The following is a 14,816-nucleotide window of genomic DNA, read 5'->3' on the forward strand; positions in this document are numbered from 1 at the left end:
GGAAGCGCGGCGCGGAGGAAGCGACGGAGAAGCGTCGGTAGTCCGAGGTGCCCTGGGGAAGGTAAACGCAGCCGTGGAGTGAGCGAGGAGTCCGGGAGGAAAAGGTATGTAGCGGAAGCAGCATACACACGACCACACACCATGAAGCCCGATTGCGAGCAGCTCTGTGTGGGCGGGGCATACACGGGAGAAGGAGCGAGGTGTTTTGGGGAATGCCGAAGTCTGACAGCCGCCGAAGGGGGCGTGGCAGGGGAATTCCCTCGGCGGAGGCCGGAGGCGGAGTGACGCTTCTGGTGAAGGATCAGGACCCAGCGGCGCCCCTCGTGGAGTCTAAAGGCCAAATACCGTCCACGCCGGAGAGCAGTGACCGAGAGACGCCCTCCCCGGAGACCTGAAGTGGAGCGACGCCCAAGGCGGAGACCGGGAATGGAGCCACGCCCTCAGCGGAGACTGGCAGCTGAGCGACTTCCTCTGTGGTGGTCTGGAGCTGAGAGGCGGTCATCCTGGAGACCTGGAAAGGCGTGACGTCCCTGGCGGCGACCTGAGGCTGAGCGATGACCACCCCGGCGACCTGGAATGGATCGACATTACCCAGGAAGGTCTGGGATGGAACCTCATCACCCACGGGGACCTGGATTGGAGAGACAAAACTGTTGACTACTGGAAGCAGGGCAGAGCTCTCAACAGGGCTTACCGGCTGAAAGACCCTCTGGATGAAGACTGGAGATGGAGCGACGCCCCTGACTGAGTACAGGGGCTGAGTGATGACCTCGGCAGGGTTCATCGGTGCAACGTCACCCTTCAGGGAGCTCAGGGGCGACCTGTCACCGTCCAGGGAGCTTGGAGGCAGAACGTCGCCGTGGGAGGAGCTCTGTGACGTGACTTCATCTTCCGAGTGCTCGTGGGGCAAGCCGTCGCCTTTGGATGAAGCCAGAAGCAGCGGTTCGACATCCCTTCCGCAGTCCCGGAGCTGAGGTGAGTGCTCTGGGGACTCCTTGGGCGAAGAGGAGGTCTGTGACGTAGCTTCGCCTTCTGAGTGCTGGTGTGGCGATCCGTCACCCTTCGGGAGACTGTGGGGCGAGCCTTCGCCTTCGGATGAGGCCGGGGGCAGCGGTTCGACGTCCCTTTCGCAGTCTAGAAGCCGAGTTGTGCGCTCTGGGTATCCCTTGGGTGAAGCGGAGCTTTGAGAGGTGGCATCGCCTTCATGGAGACTGTGGGGCGAGCCGTCGCCTTCGGTGGAGTCCGGGGGCAACCGGCCGACTTCCCTTTTGCAGTCTGGGCTCTCTTTGGGACGCTGGAGCGGTGCGGAACTTTCCCGGAAGTCCTGGGACCCAACCAAGCTCTCCGCGGAAATCAGGAGCAAAGCTTAGCTTTCCTCAGGAACTGGGAGCGAAGAGGAGCTCTCGTTAGGGACCTAGAGTGAAGAGGAGCTCTCCTGGAAGCCTAGGAGCGGAGAGGAAGCCGCCTGGGGACCCTGGAGCGGAGAGAAGCTCGCCTGGGGACCCTGGAGCGGAGAGAAGCTCGCCGGGAGGTCCTGGGACGAAGCCGAGCTCGCCTGGAGGTCCTGGGACGAAGCCGAGCTCCTTTCAGGACTCTGGAGCGGGGCCGAGCTCTCGGGGACTCTCTGGAGCGGGGCCGAGCTCTCGGAGACTCTGGAGCGGGACCGAGCTCTCGGGGTCGCTCAGGGACAGAGAGGAGCTCACGGGGTCGCTCAGGGATGGAGAGGAGCTCACGGGGTCGCACTGGGACAGAGAGGAGCTCACAGGGTCGCTCTGGGACAGAGAGGAGCTCAAAGGGTCGCTCTTGGACAGAGAGGAGCTCACGGGGTCGCTCTGGGACAGAGAGGAGCTCTCACAGAGGTCCTGGGACGGAACCGAGCTCTCACGGAGGTCCTGGGACGGAGCCGAGCTATCATGGAGGTCCTGGGACGGAGCCGAGCTCTCTTCAGGACCCTGGAGCGGAACGGAGCTCTCTTCAGGACCCTGGAGCGGAACGGAGCTCTCTTCAGGACCCTGGAGCGGAACTGAGCTCTCTTCGGAGACCTGGAGCGGAGCTGAACCAACCCTAAGGTTCTGGAGCAGGATGGAGAGCTCCTGGAGGTCCTGGAACGAAACGGAGCCAGCCTGGATATCCTGGAGCACGGCGGAGATCCCTTGGAGGACCTTCGGCGGAGCGGAGCTGTCCTGGAGGGCCTGGAGCAGCGCGGTGACCTCCTGGAAACTTTGATGAGGAATGGCGTTCTCGGAAGCGGGGGAGAGGAGATGAAGATCAGCCGTGGTTATCCTGATTTCCCTGGTGAGAAGCTGGAGGAACCTGGCGCATGAGCTGACCTTGCCTTCAGTCGTGCTTCACAGCTCTCCACCACACACCACCATGAACCTACATGAACATGCATGAACATATAATAACGGACGGGAAGTGTGGGGTTTATATTGGCGGTGTGATGAGCGAGTAGATGGGAGTCAGGTCAAGCTCTGTGCGGGCGGGGCACGCACGGGAGAAGAAGCGAGATGTTTTGGGGAATGGCGAAGTCTGACAGCCGCCGAAGGGGGCGTGGCAGGGAAATTCCTGACACCAATCATGAATAAAAATTCATGATCGGTCATTTAGTTTACGAAAATTATATATTTTTTCCTTATCTGTAGTTTTGTTTGTTTTTACTAATCCATGACTGCAGTGTGAAGCAATAAAATCACAGTTATACTTGTCATATCAGATCAAATCATTGAGGAGGTCTAGTTCAGGTAATAACCACTATTTTAGTTTATATCAGGAAAGTTTAAACAACAGAGTAATATCAACCTTATGGAGATAACTAGCAAAAATATTCTTGACTAAACATAGTATTCAAACCATAGGACATAGGTAACACCCCCCACTCCACCCCACCCCACCCCCCTATCAAGGCTGCGATTTATGTGTGTGTGTGTGTTCTTATTGGCGCACGGGTGTGAGAGAGAGACTTATAACTTCTCTGATAGTTACCCTCAGTGGATTTTCTCTTTCTCTCTCTCTCTCTCTCTCTCTCTCTCTCTCTCTCTCTCTCTCTCTCTCTCTCTCTCTCTCTCGTTGCCTCTCTCTTTCTACATGCTACATAGTAACACTCAAATGTGATGTCAGTTCAAACCAGGTGTATGTTCTTATCTGTATGTTAAACAGTCTGTGTGTGTGTGTGTGTGTGTGTGTGTGTGTGTGTGTGTGTGTGTGTGTGTGTGTGTGTGTGTGTGTGTGTCTGCGTGTGTCTGCGTGTGTCTCTGTGTGTCTGTGTGAGATGTTGACTAAGAGGTGAAGCCAGGATCATACAAGACTTACTTAGGTATTATCTGTACAAAAAAGCAAAACAAATGTAATGCAAAAGAAAAAAAGCTGTAGGTACATGTGGGAGGAGAATCTACACAGACAGAATGATTGATGACAGCGAAGGTCTCTGGCACTTGAAATAATGTTGTGGAGAAAAAGATATATTGCTTACAGAGAATAAACTTATCTCTTACACCTTGTCTGCTTAATTGTGGTGGATAAATTAATCGGATCAAGGATGAAGAATCTGAAGAATTTGTATGTACCAATTTGATTCTTTGTAAATCTTTTCCAAACCTGTGGACAGGTCATGGCACTCATGGATCTATGTACACCAGAAAGAAACAAGGGCAGGATGGTATAAATATATTTTATACATTTTGTTTTTTATTTCATTGGGGTTTTTTTTCAGCAGGATGTGTGTTTAAGAGTTGAATACCTGACAGCTCTGTTCTTGGTGCAATAACTTAAACTCTGTTTCTTGCTGACCTTTCCATCACCTCTCTGCAATTTAATCTAAATACCTTTAACTGAGCTGTTATTTTATGCTGCTGCTGTGTGTGTGTGTGTGTAATGGAGGGCCTCTGGTTAGCTGTATTTTTGACTCACTGCATTAGCTCTGTAATTAGAGTAAAGTTAGCATAGGGGCTTTTTAAGAAATTCCTTTAAGGTTGCTCAACCTCAAAGTTTCAGGAGATAAAAGCAAAGAGTTTCTGCTGACAGCCCACTGATCCATACAGTGTGTTTTTTTTTCTTTACAGGTGTGTGTGTGTGTGTGTGTGTGTGTGTGTGTGTGTGTGTGTGTGTGTGTGTGTGTGTGTGTTCTCATGGGTGTGCTTGTGTGTGTGCATCTGTGTATTTATATATTTGCTTATATGCCTATGTATGTGTGTATGTGTCTGTCTGTGTGTATATGTTTGGTTGTGTATGTGAGTGGTTGTGTGTGTGTGTGTGTGTGTGTGTGTGTGTGTGTGTGTGTGTGTGTGTGTGTGTGTGTGTGTGTGTGTGTGTGTGTGTGTTGAGGAGTAGGTGGCTCATCCCTGATGAGCAAGTCAGTGGCAACTGTGGCGAGGAAAATCTCCCTTAGATATTATGAGGAAGAATTGTGAGAAAACAGCACCAAATGTGACACTGAATGTCCATTCGTTGTAGATACATCGTTGAGGTGTGTAGTAGTAGGTGCGTAAATGCATATCTATTCATGCAAACTGTCCTAAACCGCTGTAGTAGACTGTTGATATTAATTGCTGTCTGAATCAGTCCTCAAAGTTCTTTAGTTGCTCAGCAGCTTAATGGATCTTTAGGCTGTCGAACCGTCCCCAGCTGGACAGAGTGCTCTCAGTTGAGAAGGACTCCATCCAGAGGTAGGACATCAGGATGAATCAGGCAGAACTGAGGAGAAGAAAGGACAGAAACACTGGTCACTGAAACCTCAGGGGAGAGAGAGAGAGAGAGGTGACAGGAAGGGAGAAAATAAAGATTCTTAAGAATTCTCATTGTTTAAGTGTTTAAGGACACTATACTGTTCAAACAGCATGTAAGTCTCGTATTGGAAGGATGTTTCATAACTGTGGTGCTTTGTATTAGAATGATTATTGTTAGGGTGTTTAGGTTGGGGTGTATGTGTTATGGTGTTTAGGTTAGGGTGTATGTTTTAAGGTGTTTAGGTTGGGGTGTATGTGTTATGGTGTTTAGGTTGGGGTGTATGTGTTATGGTGTTTGGGTCGGGGTGTATGTGTTATTGTGTTTAGGTCGGGGTATATGTGTTATTGTGTTTAGGTTAGGGTGTATGTTTTATGGTGTTTAGGTTAGGGTGTATGTGCTATGGTGTTTAGATTGGGGTGTATGTGTTATGGTGTCTAGGTTGGGGTGTATGTGTTATGGTGTCTAGGTTGGGGTGTATGTGTTGTGGTGTTTAGGTTGGGGTGTATGTGTTGTGGTGTTTAGGTTGTGGTGTATGTGTTGTGGTGTTTAGGTTATGATGTATGTAGGCACAAGCTACTATTATGTGACAGGCCTCTCTGTTCTCTCTGATGACAGTTTATTCCGTGTTAGTAAGCATGATGGGTAATTGAGTCATAGATTGTGCTGTTTTAAAGAGGGTAATACCTGCTGTTTGTGTTTAAAATTTTACACAATGCTGTGTGTGTGTGTGGGTTTGTGCGCACCTGTTGCCTCCTATCATTAGACTATTCCATTGAGTAAAAACATTCCTCTGTTGCTTTGTTCTCACTAAAAACAAACTGCATGATGGGGCTCGGTGTGTGGGGGAAAAATCTTCAAAAAAATTATAAATATGTGAAAATCCTTTTCCACTAATTCATCACAAGTCCTCCGTAAATATTTCTTTTATGTAATTCTTTTGTTTAAATATACATTATTTAAGGCATTTATTTCAATTAATCTCTTAAACCACAAAAGTTGGCAGGTTAAAATAAACCATAATTTTTTTTTTTACTGTCTGTGGATTTTGTAAAAATTTTTGATATGTGTCTGTATCAGAACCAGAGCTCGGTGATGATGTCATGGGACGTAATAAGATGCCTGGGTAGAAGCTTTTTTTAAACACACTGATTCAACACAGGGCCTTTCACATTATTCATTCCCTTAATCCACCCCCCAACATTCTGCCCTGAGTGCACTGAATAGGGTGCATGAATAGGGCACAATGGCCGGCATTTGAGTACTCTGCTTAACAAAAGGACAAACGCTCAGCTCACTCTGGTTCTCGTCTTTAAGCACTCGTTTCTGATGCTGTAAATCAAAAGCAAAACATAATTTTTGATTGCGATTGCACTTTTTTTGAAATTCGGATCACTGCAAGTTTCATTTTCTCTCCAACAGATCTACACAGACTGGGCAAATCACTATTTGGTAAAATCAGGACATAAACAGCTGATTAAAGATCTGCAGCAAGATGTTTCTGATGGAGTGCTTTTGGCTGAAATCATCCAAGTCGTAGGTAAGATAATTTGATTTATATCTTCCTTTAACAAACAAGCACACTAATTGATTCAGTTGATGTTTGGAAATGTATTAGTGTTTCAAACTTTCAGTCACCCATGAAGTGTGCAAGCTTTGGGCTCCTATTTAGTCGCTCACAGTCTTTTGGACTCTTGTGTGTGTGTGTGTGTGTGTGTGTGTGTGTGTGTGTGTGTGTGTGTGTGTGTGTGTGTGTGTGTGTGTGTGTGGTAAAAGTGCTTAAAGTGATTTTTTTTGGTTAGTATGTTCCCTGAGCATAAGAACAGACAAACAAGCATTCTGAACCCATAAGATAACTGCATTAGAAACACAAAGGGTAAAAAAATTTTGTTGGTTTGTTGGTACACACCCGTCATCAGCTGCTCTGTCCATCCTCCTGTCTCTCCATATATCCATCCATCTTTTTTTTCAACCCTCCTACCAGCATGCCTGCACCAAGAATAGAATGTCTGTCTGTCTGTCTGTCTGTCTGTCTGTCTGTCTGTCTGTCTGTCTGTCTGTCTGTCTGCTTGTTTTTATATCTGTCTGTCATCTGTGCTGTTCTAAAAAAGCTGTTCAGAGAAACAGAAACATACACACACATCTAAATCTCTATAGATTATGATGTGGTTATTTAATAACTCTCGCTCACTCAAAAATGAATTAAACAACTTCAATTTTTTTTCTATTTTTTCTCAAGGGATGAGAAACAAAACAGTTCAAGATTGCTACTGAAATTTTAACTTCACACACACACACACACACACACACACACACACACACACACACACACACACACACACACACACACACACACACACACACTTACTTTTAACCATATATGCTGTCTACTGTAGTATCTTTGCTGTGTGTTCTAGTGATGTTATCCAGGATATTGATGTTATGTGATCCAGTAGGGTGATGTAACCCAGAATAGTTACATCATCTGATCCAGTATAATTATGTGAGCCAAAAGACTGATGTCATGGAATCCATAATAGTGATATCATGTGATCTATTATCCATTAATTATATTATAATTATAATATAATTATATTATTGTGCATCTTTATTTGGATCCACCCTCAGTGTATGTGGTAGTGTGGAATCAGCTGGCAGTGCGTACTTCCGTCTCTCAGCTGCTCGTAGGGGGTTGGGCCAAGTAAAACACACGTGGACACACACTCAGTCATTCACTCACTGACTCTTAAACACGGCAAGACACCCGCACACACTGTATAACACTCTCCTGGACAGAGTTTGTGGACCTAAATACTTAACTTTGTTCTTTCTGCAGCCAATGAAAAGATCGAGGACATAAACGGCTGCCCAAAGAGCCACTCACAGATGGTGAGTGTTTTCTATCTATTTTTTATTTAATTGTAATTTATTTTAAGTATTCACTGAGTGAATTGCAGAATTTGATAGAAAACCTGAGATATTTATAAAGACAGATGGATAGATTACTGTTTTTTTATACTGTAATAAAAAACTCCCTCCTGGTTTGCTTGCACTCTGTCTGTGTCTCTGTCCCTATCCCAATTCTATTCTAAATATTATAACACTTGTTTATACCACAACTTTGCTATATTCTAGAATCTGATGGATCAGAGTTTGGGAGAAGCTTAATCATGCAGATTTTAATCGCTGACTGCTAATAATCTAAAGTCTGATTCCAAACTTATCACAAAAATATGTTGTTATTTATGAAAGAAAACATAAAATAGAGATATTGATAAACATTGGTGTGGTAAATTTTCCCTTTGAAGAGATCTTTAACATGGAAGGAGTCTCCAGTGTCCAGTGTTTTTTAACGGTCTGAGTTCTCTGCCATGGGAAACTTTTCAGAACAAAGAGGTTTACACTGTGCAGTTTCTCAGTAACAATCTGTGTTTTCTTCATCTTATTGGTCAACAAAATAAGAAACAAACGAAGAGATTAATTTTAGGGACAGGAACTAGAAGAACAGGAAAGTCTCTTGGATCTTCTATAATGTTAAAAGTAGTGATTAACAAAATGTATTTATGTTAAATAATAGTGATGTTTATTAACACAGTTAGCTGAATGAAGGACCTGCTTTTATTGGGGAAGAGAATTATAGTTTGGCAGAAAGGCATGGTACAGGTGACTATGGTTATGATCTCATTATAGGTGAGACTCAATCAATTCATGATTTGTATTATTTTTAGTAATTATATTCTATAGCTTGGATCAGCAAGAATTTTTTTATCAGAATTATACATCATGTGAAGTGTGTTTGATTGAACAGAAAAGTATAGAACAATAGAGGAGTTTGACTGAGAGACAATAGGGTTTATAAGCACTTTACATGCTTCACTGTTAAACAATTATAAGCCAGAATGACAGTTACAGAGCTAGCAGTTTATTTATGAATGTTTAGCTACTCCATCGACACTCCCCACTATTAAACGCCTCACAGAATTAGCAAACCTACTCAGCTTATAAAGGTATATCTTATCTTTAAATGATGAGAAACTTGCACTCTTGACTCATGTCCATTTTTAAAATTGCATGTTCCTCATATTTCTAGTAGCTCTATTTACATTCCTGTGTACTGCTGAAAGGTATATAAACAGCCATAGTTTTAAAGACAACTGAAAAAATATTTTTGGAGCACTGCTGTGTCCCTCTCTGCTCAGCATATTTCTGAAATTTTTCACAGCTTTCAACTATCACTGTCATTTCAGTAGATTATAGTTAGCAATGTTAGAAAGAAAGAAAGAAAGAAAGAAAGAAAGAAAGAAAGAAAGAAAGAAAGAAAGAAAGAAAGAAAGAAAGAGAAATTAAAGTACATAGAACAGCATTGTAAGCAGGTACAGGACACACATACACAAAGTAAGGACTAAAGCATGACAGAGCATGCTGTCACAGGAAAATGATCAAATATGGATTATTACTTTCCATATATTAATCTGTTTCTTACATACTGTCCCAAAGTATTTTATTACTTTCATACTACAATTTACCAGATAAACCATTTAAAAAGTTTACTCTCTCATTGCATACTCTCTCTTACATTATAGCAGCTATGAATAATTGTTCCTTCACCACCTTCTCAAAGTTGCAAAGTGCTGACACTCCTTCCATAAAGGTTAAATAAACATCTAGTTGTATTTGTGAAACGGTGCAAAAAGATGACTAAACACTAGACATTAAAGACACTAAAGTTGCATATTTGGGATGTGTTTTTTAAGCATCGGTAGGTGAGTCACAGCAGATGTCTTGTCAGAATTAATAGTGTGATGAATTCTACCTTTTATCCAATGAGACATGGATGATTGAAGTTAAAGACACACATATGACTTCTGAAACAGCTAAGAAAGCAAGTGGATTCTAGGGGTTTCTAAGAAGTGTAACAGAATAATGAGAATGCAATGAAGAGTCATGCAAACACATTAAATTACAGGAAGAGTAACGGGTTAACAAAGGGTAACAGGTAAACCCTTCACTCTTCCTGTACTTTAATGAGATGCAAAATGATACGATGCATACTTTTATAGATGAGATGTATCCTTTTAAAGTAATGACACCCTTAAGTCTCTTTACAGGCAACATCACTATAACAACCATAGACTTATACAGATCCAAACCTTTAGATAAGCTTCTGTCTTTCTGTTTAGATCCTAATGTTTACTACTAAAAATAATAATCTAACAGCTGTAGAGATTTAACAGATAAGGGGGAATCTCAGAGAATGGGAGCAAAGGAATCTCTTTAGGGTGTGTAGAAGTCACATAACACATGTTCATACCACACACATGTACAAATGTACAATCTACACACACACACACACACACACACACACACACACACACACACACACACACACACACACACACACACATACAGACACTTGGGCGATTAGTCTCACTAGGAAGTCATCTTATTTTCTTTAGTATGAAAAAGTTCATCTTCATGACTCATGCTTAACTCAGTCTCACAGATCTGTCAACTGTCGACTGATCTGTAATCTGTAGAGAAATAAATTCCACACACATGTAAATAATTTTATTTAGAGAGTTATTTTTATTCAGAGTGCATGATATGAATTCCTGTCCTAAAATTCCATGGTGCAACCTTTGGCTCTTGGGAACATCTGTCACCCAAATACATGCCAGGGTGTGTTGTTATGCGATTCCTCGCATTTCTTCTTCTTCTGCTTCTGCTTCTTCTTCTTCTTCTTCTTCTTCTTCTTCTTCTTCTTCTTCTTCTTCTTCTTCTTCTTCTTCTTCTTCATTATAATCACAATCTAAAAATTAAATTCATACTTGGTAGATCATTTTTAATAACTTTATTTATATTTAATTATTTGGTCTTTTGGTTTTAATATTTTCTTACTAATATTATTTATTTTTATTATTATTATTAATAAAATATTTTATATTAAAGTGTAAGTCACACGCTGATGTAATCTGACCAATTAGCATCTTTTGCTTATTGACTCTGTAGTGTTTGCCAAGCAATACGGTGCTTGATGTGTAGGTATATCTTGGTAAAAACCAAATGTATAGGAATATACATTTATATATAATAATATAGGAATATTGTAAGCTTATTGGGACATTTAGCTTTTTTCCTTTTTAAATAATTGCATTTATAATAAGGGTTAGGTTTAGGTATAGCATAATATAATAATGTCATGGCAAGTGTATGTGAGCATGTAGGATTTGGCAATTTTCTGGAATTTGATGGTCTCAATTTTACTTAAACTTTGTCTACTTCTTCCTCTCTCCAGGTTGAAAATATTGATACATGTCTTACTTTTCTGGCAGCAAAAGGTGTGAACATACAGGGACTATCAGCTGAAGGTAAGACACTACATTGCCTAGCCACAAAACAATTTCTACATGGTTTTGACAAAGCAAATAGGTAAGAGCTGAACTGATGCATCAAGCTGCTTCTCATGTTTTTAACAATCATGTTAGAAGACATCCTGTGATTGTGGAAAAGATGTTACTCTGCTTCAGTCTTCAGACTTTGTTTCATAGTAAAAGAAAGAGAATTTCCATAAACATCTGTGAAGCATGAAGATTGGTCTCTGGAGCAATGAAAAAAAGTTCATGTGCAGATTTAACCTGTTTCAGAGTGGAGGGTGTATTAGGGTAAGAAGAGAGATGGATGAAGTGATGCACCTATCATGTCTAGTGCCATTGGGGGCAGTGTTATGATTTAGAGTTACTTTAGTTGGTAGTGTTTAGGTTAAGCAATGTTATGTGCCAAAAAAATGAGGTCAGCTGACTACCAAAATATACAGAATGACCAGCATTTTGAACAAATTTTTTTTTTTTTTTCATGCAACATTATTTTCATACATGGATTTACCACCACAGCGTCTAGAACTTGAACCTATTGAAATTCTTTAAGATGTGCTGGAGAAGACTTGCAATGCAGTTGTCCGACTCTCCCAAAATCAATACAAGATCTGAACGGAAATAAATGTTGTGACACTGCATAAGCTTCATGTAATGATTCAATGGTGAATGCATTCCATAATCCAAATAGAATATTAGATTTTTATTGGTCAGGCAGTGTATTTTGACAAACACACACAAACTCATTGCAATTCTTTTAGAATAATTAAAGGCAATATAATACAATTTATCTTCCATTGTGTTTATTTGCCTGTGACCAAGGAGTCCATTTACTGCATTTGGTGGACGCCTTTATACAGAGCAACTTACAATTGTCTAAATCATACAACTGAGCAGCAGTGTGTTTAAGTTGCTCAGGAGAAAGTTTGATGATGCTGGGATTTAACAGGGATGATCTGCTGATCCAAAGAACAATGCCTTAACCACTAAGCTATTGTACCATTCCCAAAAGGTGGTACCTGCTAGGCTAGGGCTATACAAGCATTTATCACTGTAAGTATTTTCAACAGTTAGCATAGCTCCTATTAGTATAAGCATACCCAATAGGTATTGGCTCCAAACCCTAGAAGCCACTAGAAGCACCTATAATTGTGCTGTACCTATACTTTTAAAATTAACTTTCACCCAACTAGCCCTGGCCCTGTTTGTACCAGTCAGTCTCAATGAAAGTAGGCTTGGCCTTAATGCCCTTTGTGTATGAATGCACCAGTATGTACTTAATTTTACAATGGATGCCCATTCTCTGTCTGTATTTCTTTGTCTGTCTGTTCCTTTCTGTCTATCTGCCTGTCTTGCTCTCTCCCACTCCCATTTTCCTGTCTGTTTCTGCAGAAATCAGAAATGGGAATTTGAAGGCGATACTGGGACTGTTTTTCAGTTTATCAAGATACAAACAGCAGCAGCAACAGCAGCAGAGCAGCTCACACACACACTTCACACACACTCCTACAAACACTGCACATACACAAGTGGCCTCCTCGCATGAGACACACTCTTCATCATCACAGATTCAACTAGCACAGACAGAGATGCAGTCCAGGTATGGCACGGTTCCTGTCATTTCCTGCTTAGAAGGAACTGAGATGAGATAAAGGGTTTGACAGAGTGAATGTTGCAGCATATTCAGCATTATGTGTCTGCTTTTCAGTCACTATCACTTTCTCTGTCTCTATGTTTTCTGTTGTATCTTTTCTTTCTTTTTGTCTAGGATTTCCTCTGAGAGCAAACTTCTCAAGTTTTCCATTGGTCAGAAAAAGACATCTAGGTTAGCTCTCTCTCTCTCTCTCTCTCTCTCTCTCTCTCGCTCTCTCTCTCTCTCTCTCTCTCTCTCTCTCTCTCTCTCTCTCTCTCTCTCTCTCTCTCTCTCTCTCTCTCACTGTCATGCTCTTTGTATTTTCGCTTGCTCACACTATTTGTCTCTTTTTCTTTATGTCTATTATTTGTCTTTCTTGCTTTCCTCATTTTTATTCTTCATACTTCTCTTTCTCATTCACCTTACCATCACTTCCTCTTTATCATCCTACTCATTCTTCTCTTCCTCTGCATGCTGTATTAAACCCTTGCTAGTGTTTAAATGAGATGAAATTCACGTTCTTCCCTTCTAACATTGAAACTCAGTCACATATCTACAGCCAAAGCCATTTGTTAACTTACATTATTTGTTATGATATTGATGTGCTAGTAATAAGCACATTTAAACTTGTTTCTGTCCTTTAACATTTGGCTGTTGAGGAAACGTGTGTGTCATTACCAGTGAGTGTGTGTGTGCTTGCTTCTATATTATTGTTTATATATTTACACTTTTACTTTTACTGGTGTATCTTTCTGTTTTCTGTTTTGCTATATACATTTATATGATAATTTATTACTTAAACATATTAATGTTTTTATTTTATTATTAACATTAGAAATAATGCATTGTTAGTTAAGTAAAGTCAAGAAGCTTTTATTGTCATTTCAACCATATGTAGCTGACGCAGTACACAGTGAAATGAGACAACATTCCTCCAGAACCCTGATGCTACATAAAACAACCATCACAGAAAACAGAAAACACAGGGCTAGGCACAGCACAGGGCTATACTTCATTAATGAAGGATATTAAATTTATCTGTAATATACTGTAGATCTCTGCTATGAATAGTAATTTTCTTCAGGTATATTCTTGGATTACCTTTTTTTAAAACTAGTTTTATATGCTAAAACAGTAATTTAATCCAATAATGTATTATTGGATTTTTTTTCTATTTTTTCTATTGGTCTTTATACACAATACCCAATAATATACGTTTTTATATAATATACAAATTTACATTTACATTTATGCCATTTGACAGTCACCCTTATACACATTGATGTAGTACTGTAATACTGTAGTAGGTGTACTATATCTGTAGACACTATGCACAAAACCTGCTTTAATACCTATAGACACTGCAATACACAATACTATACATATAGACACTATACACAATACCCAATACTATACCTATATACTGTACAATACACTATACCCAATACTCCACTTATAGGCACCATACACAGTGCACAGAACTATACCTATAACACACTATGCACAATACCTGCTAATACACCTATAGACACTATACATAATACCCAATACTACACTTATATGCTCTGTACACAATACATGATACTACACCTATTACATGCTAAGTACAACACCTACTACACATATAGACATTATGCACAATACCTGCTACTCAAAATGTAAATGTTTTAATTTATTTTATATTTTTTATAACATCACCAAATATTATTATGACTGTCTTTGCTGGCTGTTGTTCTCAAAATACTTTTAAGCTTATATTCTCAATTTCTGTTGTTCAGACTTCCTGGCCCTACATCAAGAGTTCCTGCTGTGTGTGTCGAGTCTCGGGGTTCTGTCAGCTCAGCAGGAAACAGACGCAGCCAGACATTCACTGAGAAAATCAAACCTATATCAACGCAAACCAGAGGTACAAAACAAAGGCCAGCATCATAGGACTGTGCTGGAGAGAGAAAGCAAAAGAGAGTGTGTGTGCATGTGCATGTGTGTGTCTGTGCACTAACCAGCTTTATTCTGGAAAATAGTGCTTCAGCACTTCAGAAAAATCTAAAAAATAAAACCCCCACATACACATTGCTTCCATAGATTGAAAA

At 41.1% G+C, this 14,816-nt stretch overlaps 1 protein-coding gene across 14 annotated transcripts in view; it reads left to right on the plus strand.

Moving 5' to 3' along the window:
- nav2a (neuron navigator 2a) overlaps positions 1-14,816 on the plus strand; it is a 95,712-nt gene that overhangs the window by 27,997 nt on the left and 52,899 nt on the right. For 9 of the 14 annotated variants that reach the window (XM_083558097.1, XM_083558105.1, XM_083558101.1 and 6 more), the window contains 6 exons: positions 6,145-6,262; positions 7,559-7,611; positions 11,018-11,090; positions 12,486-12,693; positions 12,862-12,918; positions 14,505-14,632. In XM_083558097.1, the coding sequence (XP_083414223.1) occupies positions 6,145-6,262; positions 7,559-7,611; positions 11,018-11,090; positions 12,486-12,693; positions 12,862-12,918; positions 14,505-14,632 (637 nt within the window). The remainder of the gene's footprint in view (positions 1-6,144; positions 6,263-7,558; positions 7,612-11,017; positions 11,091-12,485; positions 12,694-12,861; positions 12,919-14,504; positions 14,633-14,816) is intronic. The other 5 variants (XM_083558111.1, XM_083558099.1, XM_083558098.1 and 2 more) reach the window with 1 other exon arrangement.

This window comes from Silurus aristotelis (assembly GCF_946808225.1).
Source record: "Silurus aristotelis genome assembly, chromosome: 13".
Lineage (NCBI taxonomy): Eukaryota > Metazoa > Chordata > Actinopteri > Siluriformes > Siluridae > Silurus > Silurus aristotelis.